This window comes from Carcharodon carcharias, chromosome 23 (assembly GCF_017639515.1).
Source record: "Carcharodon carcharias isolate sCarCar2 chromosome 23, sCarCar2.pri, whole genome shotgun sequence".
In the NCBI taxonomy this organism is placed as follows: domain Eukaryota; kingdom Metazoa; phylum Chordata; class Chondrichthyes; order Lamniformes; family Lamnidae; genus Carcharodon; species Carcharodon carcharias.
Genome location: NC_054489.1, coordinates 36,602,157 through 36,621,307, shown reverse-complemented (window position 1 = coordinate 36,621,307; position 19,151 = coordinate 36,602,157). Strand labels below are relative to the sequence as shown.

Below are 19,151 nucleotides of genomic sequence, written 5' to 3'. Positions count from 1 at the left end.
CTCATCTCGCGTTTCCTTCAACATTACCTCCCCTGTTGCAGAGTCGCGACTATAGGTGGCAAGCACATCAGCCGCAATTTCCTAATCTTACGTTTTAGAATGATTGCTTATCCTTTTCTTCACTTTACACACCCTACTCTTTTAATAAATAACCTTATGTGTGTTAACCCCCCCACTGTGCCAGTTTCCCACCATTTGATGAAGACAACTATAAACCTAATTAAACAGCGATGGCCTTCTGGAAGTTCATATCAAGAAGTTCATGAGGGCTCTGGATGAAGTAGATAGGGAGAAACCGTTTCCACTCATGAAAGGATCGAGAACGAGAGGGCACAGATATAAATTAATTGGCAAAAGTAGCAAAAGCGATATGAGAAAAAACTTTTCCACGCAGCGTGTGGTTAAGGTCTGGAAAGCACTGCCTGAGTGTAAGGCACAGGCAGGCTCAAACGAAGCATTAAAAAAGGTAATTAAACAGTTATCTGAAAAGGAAGAATGCACAGGGTTATGGGGAGAAGGTGGGAGAGTGGTACCAAGTGAACTGCTCATTTGGAGAGCTGGTGCAAACACAATGGACCAAATAGCCTCCTCTGCACTGCAACAATTCTATGATTCTGTAAAAGATAAATACAGATGTAGGAAGTCTGACATAAAACCAATATATGCTGCGAAGATTCAGCAGGTCACTCCACATCTGTGGAGAGAAAAGACAAACTAGTATTTCAGGTGCAGACCCTTCGTTAGGCTTCTGACAGAAGATCCACCTGAAATTTTCTCGAGATGGAGACTGACAAGTGATTCCAGCATTTATTGCTTGGTTTCATATCAAGCCAGGCCACTTTTAATGAAGGCTTGAAGGGGCAAATGGCCTATTCCTATTTCTATGATACTTCAGTTACAACGTTTTATTCAGACACAGACGACAGCCTCTGCAGGTCAGGGCCGGGGGGGTGGGGGGTGGTTTTACAGATTGTATCTGGTGGCTGGGCTCAGTGTTTTAAACAGAGTCCAGGCTGAGCAGCCTGCCTGAAAGGGATGCCTTTAAAAAAATCTCAACTGTCAGTCTTTCAGGTCAGTGTCACTGACAGTAGCTGCAAACAGGAACGGCTGCTGCTTCCGATCTGGGAGGTGCAGGTGGGGTGAGGAGGGTAAGGGGTGGTTGCGATGTGGGGGGGAGTGAGAGGAGGGCACTTTTCAGATTTAGTACTACAAAATTAAATACAGTACACTTCTCAAAAATCTCTTTTGAATTTAAACCAGCTTATAAACAGTCGTCTAAATTTTCATTATGCCATAAAGTAGGCACAAATCTGATGACATGCTGTGTTGAGGTACCAGAGGCGAGAATCTTGGGCCTCATCAAAACAAATGTAAGGAAATAGAAACCGGAAGTGATGCAAAACAGAGTGCTAACTCACTTTCACTTATTTTATTACTCTTGCAAAGTCTGGGAATTAAATCCCTAGTTGTCGCTAGGAGATTGTTTAAAGAAAGGTTATTCTAGGTTCACCCCACATAGTCAGTAAATTCAGAGTGTACAACATAATTTAAAATAGCCCATTAAAGCTGTACTGAAGTTATGTATATCATTCTTCTCTGAAAAATTCGGAACAATTCAATCTACATTTTTCCTGAGCTGCTGGTAGATGTTTGATTGACAAATCCTGGGGATAGTGTCATTTGCATAAAAGGGGCAGATACCATTTATGATATATTGAGAGTTGGCACCAGAGAAGTCAGAATGGTATGGCCGTATTAACTAAAGAGTTGAATTGTTTTGTAAATGTTATGACTTCTTTGTAGCCACATTCCTAACATCAGCTGATTGCTCTGGGATTAATTATCTTTGGGGAATAAGCACTGAGCCTTCAATTTCACCATTGCCACAATCACTCTGCTTACTACATGCAGGTGTAAAGAAAGACAAAACTTATATTTATACAGAACATTTCATGATGTCCCAAATCACCTTACAGCCAATTAAGCACTTTTGAGTTGTAGTCACTGATATAATGGGGGCAATGTTATCAAATGGCAGAGCAGGCTTGAGGGGCTGAATGGCTTACTCCTGTTCCTAATATGTTTGTATGTCATTTGGATAGATGAGATGAGCTGAGCAGAGGATGGAATCATGGCTGGAGTTCTGTTTATTTTGTTGCTAAATAGTAAGTTTACTAAGCAGGCTTTGTGGGGTGAAATTGCCAAGACAGGAGTGTGTAATGGAGCCATAACAAATCAGTAACCTGTTTTATACTGCACATGATTCTCAACATTCTTTTCCATCGACTTATATCTTGTCCTTTTGTCTATGTACCTATTAGCCCACTCTATCTTGGTTCTTTTATCATTTTTTGAGGTATTGAAATACTGTGATAAAGTGTGGCATGATAGATATTGAAAATATATTGCAGTGAGAAGCAGCAATCATCAGAGTCTTCAGGCTTGCTGATCAAGAAAACACAGGTACAATTGTGAACCAGTCTTTGTCCTCTGGTCTCTTAAACGTTGTGTCAGATAGAGGACACCAGAGGACTCCAATGCTTCTCACTGACAGTGAAGACCTATGTTGTTCAATCATTCTACTCTGTTGCACTGGAGTCCCTGATCTCACTACCCTGTGAGATTACTGATAAAATTGAATCCAATTATACCTCGTTTGAAATAATTATATTGAATATCATGCATTCAACAGGAGAAAGCCTTCTACCACCTCTACAGAATGGAAAAGATCTTGTACAGTTTATATGGCTTGCAAGTATTGAATCTTTCCCGCAAATATGAATTTACTGTCATCGTGTTCATATGATGCAATATGCAGAACATGTTAATGAGAGCTGGGGCACTATATAACCAAATCAGTGTTACTGGCCGCACAGTGTTATACATAACTAATCGGATATTTTCCTGTCAAATTAACAATGTTGCACGATGCTGTTAAAGTAAAATTTTTACTCTCTGCTTTGTTTAATAGTCACGGTGGAATCACCTATAGGCTGCACACAAAAACTAACACTGCATTACATTGTTGCTGCTCTTAAAACTAATGGCCCATGCTGCATATATAATCCGGCGATATCTGCAACCAGATGCCAACAATGGGTGTTATCATTTTACTAGGACCTGTGATTGCTTGGTGAACCCTGAAAGGGCAAAAGATATTCTGCATGGTTGGGAGGGGGGGGGTTAAAGGGTAAAGGGTGGGGAATAAGGGGCCCGAAAGCTGGAGAAGCACCAGGGCCCATTACCTCTCTCCCTGGTCCTGCTGGTCAGACCAATACAAAGTAGTGTTAAAATTATCAAACAGTAAGTTCCAAATTCTCAACAGATAACAGCAAACATTCTGCATCGTATTTTCTAAGTCTTGCAATCTTACCTCCATTTCCATGCGGCCCATACCCATGACATCATACTTGACAATAATAGGGATGGGATCTGTCCTTCCTAAAAAAGGAAAACAAGATAGTTGTAACGAGTATAACAGCATTTAATTATAATTACTCGCTCAGAGGGTCTGGTGGGTAAAGATCTTGCCTTAGAGTGCAGAGGCCAGAAAGCTACAGTGAACCAAACAGAAGCCATTCTCACAGCTTAGAGTTTTATCAGCACTCATCACAAGTTTTTTTTTAATGTAGTGAAAATTAGATAATGTGCAGGTGCAATATCCGCAAACTAATCATTTTACTCAAATTGAAACAATGTGAAGAATCTATTTTACCATGTCATCATATACCATGCTAAAAACGGAAGTTACAAATGCATTGAATGGGTTAATTTTTCATAAATGTAGTAATTTAAAATGCTATGACATTATTATACAGCTAGATTTAACTTCTTAAACAAGGACAGGGGAAAACATGTACATTTACTTTTCTTATGGATTCAGGTGATGTACCAGCCAAGAATTTATTCTGACCTTTTTCCTAAACAGGCATCTTTTAATTGATAACAATTCTAAATTTTCCTTTTTTTTTGTGTGCTGGCAGTACAGGGGAAGGGGAAAGGAAGATGGCAAATAGAAGACAACTTTGCAATCACAAGCTGAAGTCTTGTGAAGATTTTACATAATGTGAGGGAATTGAGATGGGTGTGTGTGTTCACATGCTTGCATGGGTGTGTTTATACTTGCGCCGCATGTGCGCGTGCACACTCGTGCATGGTTCCACAATAGATTGAATAGCTTTGCACAGAACAAGTTGATGTCATAAATTAGAGGCAGTTTAGAAGATCCTTGATAGATGAATGAAAAATGAGCAGTGTGATATCACAATAGACTTAATTATCATTATGTGCTACTTATTAGATTCCTGAATGCCACTGATAGATATCAAATTGTAAATGATAATGATGCCTTTTAGGATGTTCACTTGCAATTAATTCCAAATATTTTGCTCAAGAAAAGAGAGTGGGGTTTGGGAAATCACTAAAACAGCTACCAACAGAAATTTAATATAATTTTATGTTCACATGAATAAATTTGCTGACCCACAAAGCTGAATGTATTAATAGGAAAAATCATTGAAGCAGTGAATGACTAAGGCTCTGTTTTTTTCATGAGGTTATATCAGTGATAAGATAGACTTTGCTGAAGTGGGCCCTCATAGAGTTTGGAATCAATGTAATTAACAATCCTTTAAACTGAAATTTAACAAACCATATTACAGGGCTTAATTTTCCCCAAGGGTAAATCAGGAGAGGAGTCAGAATTTTATCTGTCACCATTCAACAATCAAGTTGAAGAGTAAGTGTACAAAACATTTGAACATTTTACTAGATCTAATTAAGTAGTTTTAAAGCAACACATTTTAATCCAAACATTGGATGAAGTATGTACATAAATCTAGTGATTATCTATTACCAATTCCACCAGAGGCTTCACTTTATACACATTTGATAAGGTTGGGCTTAGAAAGTACTAAGCACATACTTCTTTCTGCATGCAGGTTTTTATGGTCGAACATTAAGGAATATTATCCCAGTGATCCAAAAATTAGCATTCATCAAATTATAATTGAATATAAGCAGTGATAGACAATTTATAAATTTACGAATAGCAATTTGCATACCACTGAAATACTTCCAAATTTTAGACCAACCATAGAAGTCTAAGCTGTGAAAAGGGCTTTTTGCAAAGAAAATTAAACTTTCAACAATACTAATCCAACTATGTTTAAGAGTCATACAAATCTTTTATCCACTCAATCAGCCAAACAAAGCAAATGGGACAGCCTAGCACTTTACTACCACATATCTAAGTCAGAAGTACACGCTCAGCAGCTGTTTGCTGAGCTGTGACAGAACAGGCTACTTACCTTAGATGCTCAACTATTTTAGAGAAATATAAGCTAATTTCTAGACAGCAAAATGATGTAATTTGATTTGCAGGATTTACCAAACAATTTATAAGCACGTTTTAATCAGCTTTACTGATTTAAGTGCAAGCCAATTCACAAAATAGCATGTTAGACAACTGGGTGCAAATTTAATCTGTACAAAATGAATATTACAAAACATGTTATAGAATTCATTGACTTGTATAACCCTTTTGGGGGTGCATGATGAAGGGACTCAGACTAGGTTGCTGTACAGATTAACATAATATTTCTCATACAATTATTAATAGCACTCGTGAATGGCTTTTTATTTATGTATTTGTTTGCAGTAGCAGGTGCAAGTGCCCAGCAAATGGGTAAAATCAACTCTTGGACAATATTAGAAGTTGATATTGATTGGATTTGAATTTTTAAGAAACACAAACAAGTCTCTTCTCAGCAGTTACTTCCTAATGGACAACAATTAACACTCAGGACAGATGCATTTTAAATAACTTTACTAAGAAAAAAAGGTAATGAATATCAAGCAGCAGAATGAACGCTAAACAGAGAAGGAAAATAAGCCTTTCATATTGGTGCACTGATGACAAAGAGGGATAGTAATTCAGTCTGAAAAAAAAATTACCACTGCTAAGTTTACCATCACCACAACATCTCCGCGATCAAAATGCTGTAAAAAAGAAATACCATTTATTAGGTGTGAATAGTGAAGAAACAAGTGTTGTTTAGCAAAAGAGGACAGTATAAGGTATTAGTGAAGACAGGGACAGCTTCAGCTTGGCATACAGCAGGATTATGACATTCTTAGCACTGTTTTTCCCTGCCCCATAAGTCCATTTCCCTTTTTTGGCAGTATGCTAGGAAGTAATGCAGCTTTTCATCTCCTGTTTTTAAGTACATTTTCACTCCATGTTTTCTATTTGAAGAATTCAAGATGTAACATATCACAGAACCTGGAAGGTCTAAATCCAAACAGAAATATATAATCAGATTCTTCAAAAGCAACTGCTTCAGAAAAGTTTCACTATTTGATGACAAGGTACCAAGAGTAATGACATGTTTGTGGCCATCAAAATATACCACTGTGCTCTTGAACTTTGGAACCCATGTGACTTTGGAACAGATATTAGTGCTCCGACTTTCATTGATAAGAAAATAATGGTTACATTTTTGACACAATCTTGTAACTATATAAAAATTGAGAATCTGCCTGACCACCTAATTGCGAAGAATTTTCCATCAGCAGCTTGCATTTCCAGCATACACTCATGTAAAGCCATATTTTTGAGGCCAATTTTTTAAATTCTCAGGCTGCAATTGGAAAGACAAGAGTGAAACCAACCAATACTTATCAACATAGCTAAAGCTTGCAAAAAAAAAAATCCCAGTTGTCATAAAAGTTACAAATATAATTACAACAATGGGTTAGTGGTTGAGATTATAAATGCTGATTTACTTTCTTCTTATGAAGAGAATGACAAAAGTCAATGGTTGACTTTTACACAGTAATGTTTGAGGGATTGGCATGCATGCTTGATTTGGGCCACACTGGACAGACAAGGTGACCGAGTGGCTAGAAAGGATATCAGCGAGTCCAGCTTCTACTCATGCACTATGCAGTTTCAGACTATATTCCCTCCTTTTCACAAAGATAAAATAAATCAGCATTTATAATCTCAGCTACTAACTCGTCATTGTAATTATAATTTGCAACTTTTATGGCAGCTGGGATTTTTTTCTTTAATCTTTATCCATATTGAGAAACATTGGTTGGTTTCACTCGTCTTTCCAATTGCAGCCTCAGCATTTAGAGCAAAGGCTTCTCTCTTCCCAAACCCACATACCCTTTGGCTGTGGGGTTTTTGAGCTTTGGTCCCTGAAAAAAAACACTAGGGTCGACTTTTACACGAGGCATATGAAAAATCATGTTTTTTACTCCAAAAATCATGGAATCGAATTTTACAGACTGGCTTTTACAGGAGTAAATACAATATGCAGCAGCTTAAAAATAGTTAAATATCTCAAAGCATTTTACAGGAGTGATATCAAATAACATTTGACACGAAACTATAGAGAGATATTAGGGCAGATGACCAAAAGTTTGGTCAAAGAATTATGTTTTAAGGAAACGCCCTGAAGGAGAAAAAAAAAGGAGGTTTAGGGATGGAATTCCAGAGCTTGGGGCCACAGCAGCTGAAGGCAAGGCCACCAATAACTGAGTGATTAAAATCAGGGATGGACAAAAGGCTGGAATTAGTGGGGACTACGCACGTATATGGAGGAGCGTGGGCATGTGGGGTTGGGGGGAGGGGGTGGGATTTGATAACAAGGACAAAATATTTACATATCAATGTGTTGGCCAACAAGTTTGTTATGACACAGCAGTTGGTAAAGGCTGAGTTGTTTAAATCCCAGAGGGAAACTTGAATAACTGTCATAACCTATATTTTCAATTGGTATGTTTGAGATGCAGTTCTGATTTCAGGAATAAAACCACCAAGCCTTGAGTTTTTTTTATATAAAACCAAATTAAACATTTATTAATTTAAGAAATTAAACACATACACATGTCTACAAATCACTACTGTAACAACTTTTAAACAAATCCCCAAATTAATCACTCCCAGGTAAATCTTCACCAAGGCAACAATAACCTATAGACTTTAAACAGACACCAGGCAAAGCACATTTAACATTACAAATTCAAAATGAGGCTCCTTTCAATTTGTTTCCTTTGCAGACACAGTTGTAGGCTTTCAGGTTGGTTAGACGTTAAATGCCTCTGCCTCTCACACACACAAACTCCTTTTGGTTTATACCTAGTTTTCCCTTTGAATGTAAATTTTCAATTGTATTACGAGGTTTTTTAAATTTTACCTCTCCTAACAATAGTCCTTTCATTCCACCAACTTTATTAGTAATATAAACACATTGCTTGGTGTCTCCCAGCTAGGTGCAAGATTTGACCCATTCTTTTGAATAGTTTATTCAACAATTGCAAATGTATGTTTTACCTTCTATTTATAGGTTTATCTGATTAACATCTCAAACTGCTATACATCAAAGCACCCAGACTAGCTGGCTTTAATCCAATACAGCCACACACAGACCCTACTGCAAGTCTAATTTAAAAATAACTTCCAACAACACTATAGACTTTAACCTCCAAGACAGAGATTCCAATAAAGGTCAATGAGGACTGGAGTGATGTGAATGGGCCTTCTGCATTAGGATATGCGCAGCAGAGTTTTACAAGAACTTAATTTTATGGTGGAAGATGAAAGGCTGGCCAGAAGCGTGGTGAGCAGTCTGGAGGTAATAAAAAGATGATGAAAGTTTCAGCAGCAATAAGCTCAGGCAGGGACAGAGTCAGACAATGTTACAGTGCTGGACGTAGGCAGTCTTAGTGATGACATGGGTGTGTTTGGAAGCTAATTTTGTGGTCAAATGCAGCACCAGAGTTGCAAACAGTCAGGTTCAATAACAAAAGGAAATCATTACCAAGGGCAGAATTCTTAACTCGATGGGCGGATGGGCCCCATCGGGCAGCCGAACCCCGCCGCCAAAATGGGGCCTGCCGCCATTTTGAGTGGGCGGGCCAATTAAGGCCCACCCAGCAGCCGGCCTGACAGGAAGCGCTATACACTTACTGCGCAAGGGGTGGAGGGAATCCCCATCTGCCAAAGTGTGCTCTTTCACACATGCGCATGAAAAAGCACACTGCTCCCTGAGGCAAAGTCCTGTCTCAGGAAGATTCGTGAGAGACAAGTAAACTCTAAAAATAGATAAGTATTAAAATTATTAACATGTCCCCCTCATGTGACAATGTCACACGAGATGGGACATGTTAATAATAAAAACACAAACTTTATTAAATTTTTAAAAAACGGACATGAAACTTCATCCCGCCAATGGATGAAGTTTCATTAATAATCTGCAGCACGCTGGGGCTCCTGGCCTGCCCGCTAGCCTTAAGGTTGGCCGGGCAGGGTGTTTAATAAGGTTAATTCGCCTGTCAATGGCCTTAATTGGCTATTGACAGGTCAGCAGGCAGACAGCTGATTTCGCTGTCCGCCCACGTTCCTAAGTACTTAAAGGGACTGGGATGATGTCATCCCGTGTCATTTTCCCCTTGGCGAGTGGGACCTCCCCAATATCGCCAAGGGAAAATCCTGGCCCAAGTTACATCTTTCTTGTGCTCATGATGAAATAAGATGATTCAGATTTTCCCTGAATTTGCTGGGAAAATAACAGCAAGCTTAGTGTGTGCACTCCTTTATTAGTGTGCAAATAATCCAGGAATTTGTGATGAGGAAAAAATACAGAGTTGATTTATAAATTGTCACAAACTGCTGAATGATTCTTGCTGCTCTAGCTCTGGCAAACTCCTGTTCTTGCTGGGCTATCAAACTCGCCTGTGCTTCAAACAATTGTGGCATTTGTGCTGCTGAAATAAATTAGGCAAGCCACTGAAAGTCAGGGCTGGTACTTAACAATGTAAGAGCCCTTTTAATAACTAGATTTATGTTCCTGCAATGCTACTCAACCTCCCTGGACAAAAAGGGATAATAAACTATGGAGTCTCATTCTTGCATGATGTAGATTGTGCCTAGGATTGTAAAGTTTAATTTTTGTAAATCATTTTCCTTTCTATCACTTTCTCTCTCAATCTAATCTTTCTTTTGCGCTCTTTCTCTTTTTAATCTAATTTGACACAAATTCACCCTATTTCCTTCTGTTATTCCAGTTTTTTTTCAAATCCTTAAATCACATTGGTTAAGGAGCTACACTGTTAGTGTTGTCGTTTACCTTTACCAGGGATCCTCTTGATAACACATCTCCACGAATCTGCAGGGTCAATTTTTTTTTCCAAGCTGAAGGGTGACCAACAAGATCGAAAACAGGGCACATTTCATGATGCCCTGCTCCAACAAATTCTGTGCCAATATTTTATAAAGAGGGTGTGGATACATTCTGTAATGCGGTGTTAGGAAGATATAATAATTTCCATAATGTTATTGGAATTTATTGTAAAATAGAGTAATAGTGGGGGGGCGGGGGTGTGAGACGATAATTGAATTAGGAGCAGCTAGTCTGGCAACTTTGATGTAACAAGAGAAGTTAGGTTTGAAACGTTACTTAGGTAAACATGGGGGAAGTTTAGTAACATAAGTGTCAAGGGAACATTTGCATTTTTAAATAAACCAGACTTGATTGTTTTCAAAAGAGGGAGTGAAATGTGTCACCTAGCCAGGTGAAGTTTAGAAAGAGAGTATTTATTTTACCCAAAGATTACTGGTAAAACTTAGCGCTATGAGAGATTTTTATTATCAGGAAAGTAAAGTCCAGAGACATAGTGAAACAATGGGTACTTGCATTCAAAGGGGATAATATGTATAAAGAAGGGAAGGCAGTCTAAGGTTCAACAAATGTGAAACACCTCCAGCCTGTACGTACCAAACCACTGCTTCCAGGGGTTGAAGTTAGGAGAGCTCACTTTGAATTCAACTGTTCACTTTGCCTGGGTCTTTTAAAATCTGTGCATCTTACTGTTGCCTTAATGAAAGTGTAACTGGGAGTCAGATTAAGTAAGGGGTTTAGAAGTTATCATAACAGTAATTTGTAGATATTGTATGTATTTAAATTCATTTCTTTCATTAGTAAATGTTTAAGCAAGTTTTGTAAAAACCTATAAGACTTGGTGGTCTTATTACTACTGAATTCAGAGCACGCATCTCAACATTTATATAAATTGCAAAACAAGTTGTGGCAGTTGTTTTAAGTTTCCCTTTGGGATTTGAACAACTAAGCATTTGAACAACTCAGTGGCAGGCTCAGCTGTGCCATTGCAGCAGTGTATTATGCTGCTGCTAAAATCAAACGACATTCTTTTAATGTACCACAATCTCATCATTAACAAAGTCTCGGATAAATGCTTGAGATAGGAAAATCGGAGATGGGAAAATACTTGGTAGAATACAGGCTTCGATTCTGAAGCACCAAGCAATTGAGTAATTGTTTCTTTTAATGGTAATTTTGCACCTGTAATAACATGATGTCTAAAGTGTTATGGAAAACAATGCACAAGCTGCATTATATATAGAAATCTATGCTCAAATAGATATATAGATTATATATGTAAAGCAAGATGCACTGAAAGCAAAGGCAAGAGATAGCTTTTTCTATCAACTATACAATCAGACATTAATTAATGCTGCTAACTCAAGCAAAAGAGAGTATGTGAAGAATTATCTAACACTGCTGCATCTGTGAGCATTTATGTTCCTGAGGTTCAGCCATTTTAATTATTTTGGTGTCGGGGTGGGGAGTGGGGGAAGGTAGATAAAAGGTGAATAAAGGAAGATACTCAGTGAGAGATTTTTACTTTATTACTGTAATTGTTCTTTTGCTACTCACTGACAGATGCATGAAATATGGACAGAAAAGTAACAAGTGTAAACTTCTGGCAGACTAAACAAAACAAACAATACACACTGCAGTAAGAAAATTAGGTTAACAATCACCAATATTGATTTCAGAATCTGACTTTTACAACTATGAAACATTGTTATGACCCAGCAGTTGGTAAAGCTGAGTTATTTAAAAATCCTTTAACTTTAAAACTTTAAACAACTGTCATAACCTATATTTTCATTTGGTATGTTTGAGATGCAACTCTGAATTCAGGCATAAAGCCACCAGTTCTCGAGAGGTTTTTATATCAAACTATATGATACATTTATTAGTTTACACAAGTTAACTATTTACACATGGCTACAAATTATCACAACTTTTAACAAATTCCCAAACTAATCTCCACTAAGGCAACAGCAACCCATAGGCTTTAAGCAGAGTCTAGGTGAAGCATTCTTACATTACAAATTCAAAATGAGGTTCCTTTCATTTTGGTTCCTTTGCAGACACAGTGGTGTGCTTACAGCATTTGATGTTACATGCCTCTGCTCTGCACACACGAAACTGCTGTCTGTAAAACCCTCATCTCTTTGAATGTAAATTCTCATTGTATCACCAGCCCCTTTGAACTCCACCTCTAACAATAAAACCCCTTACATAGTACCAATTTTATTAATAATAGAAACATTGCTTGGTCTCTGCTAGCTAGGTGCCAGATTTTACTCCCCTTCTTGAATGCTCTATTTGACAAAATACAAATGCACTCTACTTAACTGTTCACATCTCAAAACTACTATACATTAAAGCACCTAGGCTAGCTGGCTTTAATCCAATTAAGACACACCCACAGACTAAACACCTATTTTTAAAAATAATTTCCAATAACATTATATACATTAATATCTTCATGACAGCATCAAGGGGTAAAATTTTGGAGTTCAACAAAAAATTAAAGAACAGTATTAACTTTTCTCCAGACCCTAAGAGAACCAACAATGAAGAAAATGCAACTTTCGTTTTGATGGATATTGTCCTTTTATGCAAAATACCACTTATTTTGAAGAAAATTCACTTTAAAATCTCAAGCCCTACTACTGACAGCAGTTTTACATTATTTCATCTAAATCGTGTGAACAAAACTCAAGTAAGTTGCACAATTATCAAGGGATTAGACAAGCTCTATAGGAAGGGGCTGGATTGCCAGTTCCTATGGAAAAACTGGCAAAATCTTCATGGATGGTGGTGGCAGACTCAGACTGACAATATCCTTGCAGTGACTGTGGGCTTTGATTAACTGTTGCTACGGGCTTCCTTAGTCAGTGTAACCTTACTAAGATGGTTGACATGTGCATTTGGCCTCATAGAAGCATTTATAGTTTATCTTCATTTCAGTCTTGTAACATCCACACGCTTAAAGATGCAAAACACATGTATAATTGCAATCAAAATTATTTTGTTAACATTACAATATAAAACAAGAGCCAAAATTTTGTGAAACAACATATAAAGCAGTTAAAAATCAAACTCCAAGGAGCATTTTGAATGCTCCAAAACTAGAAATATACATGTGAAACACCCCAATGAAAGGTACAAAAAGCAGTTTTAGTCTTTTAATACCAAAAAGCAGGGATTACAAAAAAAGTTTTTATTGTAGAATGTAAGAGATTGAAGTCACAATTTTCTTTGCTGGCACAACATGCGACACAATGAATAAAACCATGCTTTTTCAAAAATGATTATTTTGAAAGAATGGTTGGTTAAATATTCTGATGGAACCTAGTACTCAAGAAATTTAAAATGCTGGTTAAATATTATTGATATTTGAAACAATATTTCTTGATCCACAGGAAAATCCAAACCCACCCATTTTCACAAGGTTCCTAAACCTGATGAAAAGGTACTCAAATTCAGCATTTAAGTTATGCCTCAAGTCTTCCTTCCTTGCACCACCCCCCTTCAGAATTTGTAGTCTATAGAGAAATTAAAAAATATTGAATTTCATCTCTTTTGCTTGCTTTTGTGGCAATTGTTTAAAATTTATAGGCAATAAGTTCATTATTTAATTGTGCTTCCAGCAAATCTTTTGAATCGTCACTTTACTAACCAACACTAATATTTCTTCCAAATTAAGACTACAATTACTATAGCTCTCAAAAACAATTAAATAGAAATTTTTCCTCAATAAGGTATGTTTAAGGTTTCTTTTCATTAACTTCCCAGACAAAACATTTTTGTCCAAACATAAATAAGTTAATTGCAAAATTTTTATTTGTCTTTTGTTACAAAACACAAGCATAAATGTTTAATGTGAAAAGCCTGGCAATAAATTATAAAACCGTCAGAGCGTGTGGAGAAATGAGTGATGCAGAAGTTTTCCACTCAGGTGCACTTCTCTTCAGCGAAAGCTGCTAAACCCCAAATTAGTGAAGGGTTACAATACATAAACTCAGATAAACATAATAAGCACATTGCTATGTTCTGAAGTTGATGCTGAGTATTTATTACTTTTGAGCCTTTAGCGATAATACAGGAATAAAGTTTGCATTTGTCTGGCTTCCTGCCACATCTACCATAAATCTTGCATGATTTAAATTTTGCACTTTAAATCCAATTATGCTTCTAATTACTTGGCAAATGACACCCCTATCAGACATGCACTGTACCATTTATGGTTATTATTTTGATCAAGGATAAAAGAGATGCATCAGTGGTAATGTTTGGTTTTATTATTGTAAATTCTAGACAACAAGAGCCGAATCAGACAACACATTACAGTCTAACTGATTACCCATTCTGCAGTTAATCCCAAAGCCACTCAAGTAGACATTGCTTTAATGCACTTTAAAAGGCACCAACTTCTCATCTCGCCCAGTTTACATATTTCATTTCAGCTGAAGGGGAGCATCGATAACGTCTATAGACTCCACGGACAGTGCCAATATGGGCATATTATCATCTAATACTTGAAGTGATGCAGGCTATCGATTTTCCTTGCCAATGGAAAAATGCTCCACTACCATTGTGTCAATAAGGTTCCAGTTAAAAGCAGCACTGGGATTCAAAAGTGCAAGAAGCCTAGCTGAAAATTCAGCACAAGAATCCTATGATATTAAGCAAAATCTATTTTTAAATAATAGTGGGCCAGGAAGTAGTCGACAACATTTTCAAAGTAAAAATTTGCTTAAAATAACATTGAAGCACTTGCACCTGCCTTTTACTGACAATCTTCATATGTAGTAACACAATTTGCAATATTTATTTAGGTAAATTTTCTGTATATATGTTTGTTTGTTTTTGTTTTAAAAGTGCTGGAATGTTCCATGCCAAAAGTAAACATAATTTTAACAAAAATGGTTTGGGAGGAGAAACAGTTTCAAATAGTATGTTCTTATAATGTGTGGGCAACGTTTAGAGAGTGAAAGGGCACTTAACAGAACTGAAGATGAACAGCGCATTTTTACCAATACTTTACAATACAATCAATTTAGTAAGTTTTCCAACATTTCTGGAGTCATACTTAAAAGGAATTAGTAAAAATAACTCAATTATTAAAATTCCTTTGTATATTACACAATAGATTTTCCATTGCATGACGGCATCCTGCCAGTTCTTTTACCTCATCTACAAAGACAAAAATTAAAATGGATTGTTTTTGTTTTAGTGAGCAGCACAGACCACTGGAATAAATGCATTTAAATAAATATACGGAGGAACACAAAAAGGCAATGAATGCATTACATTTTTATATTACACTACAAAAGCCTTGTGTGTCACCATATAAATTAGTTTTGAACAGTGAGTCATTATAATAAAACACTATGCTGCTTGGCTAGTCCTGGGAATGTTCCAGGCACTTCCTAGACAACATAGGAATAGAAATGTTTAAAACTATAACTGATGAACATTAACACAAACAACTATCAGAAGTCACTGAGTATTTTCAAAAAAATAAAGAAAATGCTTCCCCAGTGCCAGATTTCAATCTAGAATTTTCTAGTCAACAAATGATTTCATTATATGAAACTGTCACTTGTGGAACAATACTAGTTTCAGATACTCTTGATGATGCTAATCCTTCATCATGTGATAATTTCACAAGTTCCAGCAACTGAAACCAGCAAGGGACAATTCAAGTGTGAATTGCCCAGTACCTTGGACTCTTACAGCTTAATGGGCAAATGCACTGTGATGCTATGTCACTTAATGAGGTTCAGGTTTGTCCTTGTAGTGTGCTAAGCTAGCGGGCCAATGTTGGTCAAAGCAATGATGAGGGCTTTTATCCAGAACCAGGGAGGGGCACCAAAAAGAAAACATTATCCAGTGACTCCTACTGAAAGTGGTCATGTTGAGTGGAGGACAGTAGGGGGTAGGTCATGATGACTTACCATCAGTTTGCTGATGTTCTCTGCCTAGGTTTTTAAATGGAGAATGCACATGTCTGAGGTATCAGAAGCTTTTCTATACCCCAGTTACCCTTACCATCTTTAGGGAGGTGAAGGGAATATTTTTTAAAACAGTCTAACACCTGTAGAACATAGGAAATTGGAGCAGGAGTAGGCCATTCAGCCCCTCAAGCCTGCTTGCCATTCAATCAGATCCATGACTAAACTTCTACCTCAATGCCATTTTCCTGCACTACCCCCATATCCCTTGATGTCTTTACTATCTGGAAATGTATCGACTTCTACCTTGGACATTCTCGATGACTGAAGCTCCACAGCATCTGGAATAATGTCAAAGATTCACTACCGTTTAAGTGAAGAAATTCCTCCTCATCTCAATGCTAAATGGCCTACCCCTCATTCTGAAACGGTGCCCCTGGCTTTAGACCCCCACCCACAGGAAACATCCTTCCTGCATCTACCTTGTCCAGCCCTGTAAGAACTTTGTACGTTTCAATGAGATCTTCTGAACCTTAGAAAATATGGGTAGTCTCCTCAATCTTTCCATCCCAGGAATCAGTCTGATGAATCTTTGGTGCATTCTCTCCATAGCAAGTATGTCCTTCTTTAGGTCAGGAGGCCAAAAAAACTGTACACAACTTTCTCACTAAGGCTCTATACAATTGTAGCAAGACTTCTTTACACCTGAACTCAAATCCTCTTGCAATAAGGGCCAACATGCTAATTGCTTTCTTAATTGCCTACTGCACCTGCATGCTAGCTTTCAGTGACTTGTGAACAAAGATACCCAGGTCCCTTTGGACATCAATACTTCCCAACCTCTCACCGTTTAAAAAATACTCTTCATTTCTGTTCTTCCTGCCAAAGTGGATAACTTCACATTTTTTCACATTATATTCCATCTGCCATGTTCTTGCCCACTCAGGAAACTGTCTAAATCCTCTTGAAGCCCCTCTGCATTCTCCTCAACCCACGTTCGTGTCATCAGCAAACTTGGAAATATTACATTTGGTTCCCACATCCAAATCATTGATATAGATTATGAGTAGCTGGGGCCCAAGCACTGCTCCTTGCGGTATCCCACTAGTCACAGCCTGCCAACACAAGAATAACCCATTTATTCCTACTCTTTTCTGTCCGTTAACAATTCTCAATCCATGACAGTATATTATTCTGAAGCTCAGCACCAGGAAGCATAAAATATGGTGTAAAAGCAGCGCAAGCCTTCTAATACTCAAAAGAATTTACTAAATTAGTAGTGATAATTGAGAAAATGGCACCCTCAAATCACAGAATAAATAAATGTGTAGTGCAACTGTTGGGCTGTTAAAAAACTTAAGTCAAGATAGCAGGTAGGAGAAGGGATGGTTAGCTCAGTTGGCTAGGCAGCTAACATGTGGATCAGATTAATGCCAACAGCATGGGTTTTGATCCCCATTCTGGCTGAGGCAGACTTGGGGCCTGCCTTCTTGTCTATAGTAAAACAAACCTGGTACACTGCCATGGTTTGGCAAATATTTGCCAAAGGAACTGCGTCAGGCAGAGAACTCAAGAAGCAGCAGCAAATATGGAGACTATGATTTGCCTTAGCGTTCTTGGCCACAGAAGAAAAGCAGAAATGGTTAAAAAAAAAGTTTTATAGTCCAACGTTCTATATAGTGACCTTAGTTAAATATCCTGCCAGCTTCACTTTGTATGGCCAATTTGTTAACATGTCAGCCATAGCTCAGTGGATGCACTCCTCTGAGAAAGGAGATTGTGTTCAAGTCTCATTTCAATGACCTGAGCCCATAATCTAGACTGGCACTCCAGTGCTACATTGTCAGGGCTGGTAGCTTTCAGGTGTAATATTAAAGCTAGGCCCCAAATGCCCTCACATTGACACTATTTCAAAGAGCTGGGAAGTTCTTCCTGTTGCCCTGCACCAATATTCATTAGAAAACATATACTGACCTTGGAAGGGAGCAACTTAGATTTACATAACTATACCTGGATTCCAAGGGTTAATTTATGGGGAGAGATTACAGAAAACCAGGGATTGTGTGTTAAAGGGCTGATTTGATTGGAGGTGTCAAGATATTAATAGGAACAGATAGCCTGTCTATCAACCTTGTTGTTGCAGGTTGAGGTGTCTAGGGCAAACAGGCAAAGTCTTAAAAATTAGGGCTAAACCTTTCAGGAGTGAGTTACAAAACACACAAGTTGAAGTATGGAACTCCGTTCCTCAAACTGCAATTGGCAAGAACACAAGAAATAGGAGGAGTAGACCATATGGGCCCTCAAACCTGCTCAGTCATTCAATATGATCATGGTTGATCTTCTGCCTCAACTCCACCTTCCTGCTTGCTCCACATATCCCTCACTTCCCCCAAGAGATCACAAACCTATGTATCTTAGCCTTGAAAACATTCAAGGATGGAGCGTCACAACCCTCTGGCATAAAGAATTTCAAAGATTCACAACCCTTTGAGTGAAGAACTTTCTCATCTCAGTCCAAAATGACTGACGCCTTACCCTGTGGCTATGCCCCCATATTCTAGACTGCCCAGCCGGGGGAAGCAACCTCTGTGTCTAACATGTTCAGCCCCTTGAAATCTTGTATGTTTCAATGAGATCACCTCTCATTCTTCTAAATTCCAGAGAGTATAGGTCCAATTTATTCAGCCTCTCATCATTGGACAATAAATTCGAGATTGACAGATTATTTTGTTATCCAAAGGTATTAAGGGATATGGGGCAAAAGTGCAGTTAGTTTGCATATCAGCCAAGGTGTTGTTGAATGGTGGAACAAGTTAGGCCGGCCAAATGGCCATCTCCAGTTGCATGTACTGCCAGCAGCCAGTGTTGCACTCTAACACAAGTTAGCATTGTTAACATCTCACAGCAGTATGACTCAGTATCCTCGTGAAAGGAGCAGAGGGAGGGATAAAATGCTGGCTTTGAACAGCAAACACAATTTTTATCCAGCTGTAACTTGTAATTAGAACAATCAATGAAAAATCAG

The 19,151-nt window shown here is 37.9% G+C and overlaps 1 protein-coding gene across 5 annotated transcripts in view; it reads right to left on the bottom strand.

The window, feature by feature from the left end:
- gpatch8 (G patch domain containing 8) overlaps positions 1–19,151 on the bottom strand; it is a 196,523-nt gene that overhangs the window by 100,250 nt on the left and 77,122 nt on the right. For 4 of the 5 annotated variants that reach the window (XM_041173768.1, XM_041173770.1, XM_041173769.1 and 1 more), the window contains one exon: positions 3,374–3,441. In XM_041173768.1, coding sequence (XP_041029702.1) covers positions 3,374–3,441 — 68 coding nt within the window. Of the gene's footprint in view, positions 1–3,373; positions 3,442–5,955; positions 6,001–19,151 lie in introns of all 5 variants that reach the window. The other variant, XM_041173772.1, reaches the window with a different exon arrangement.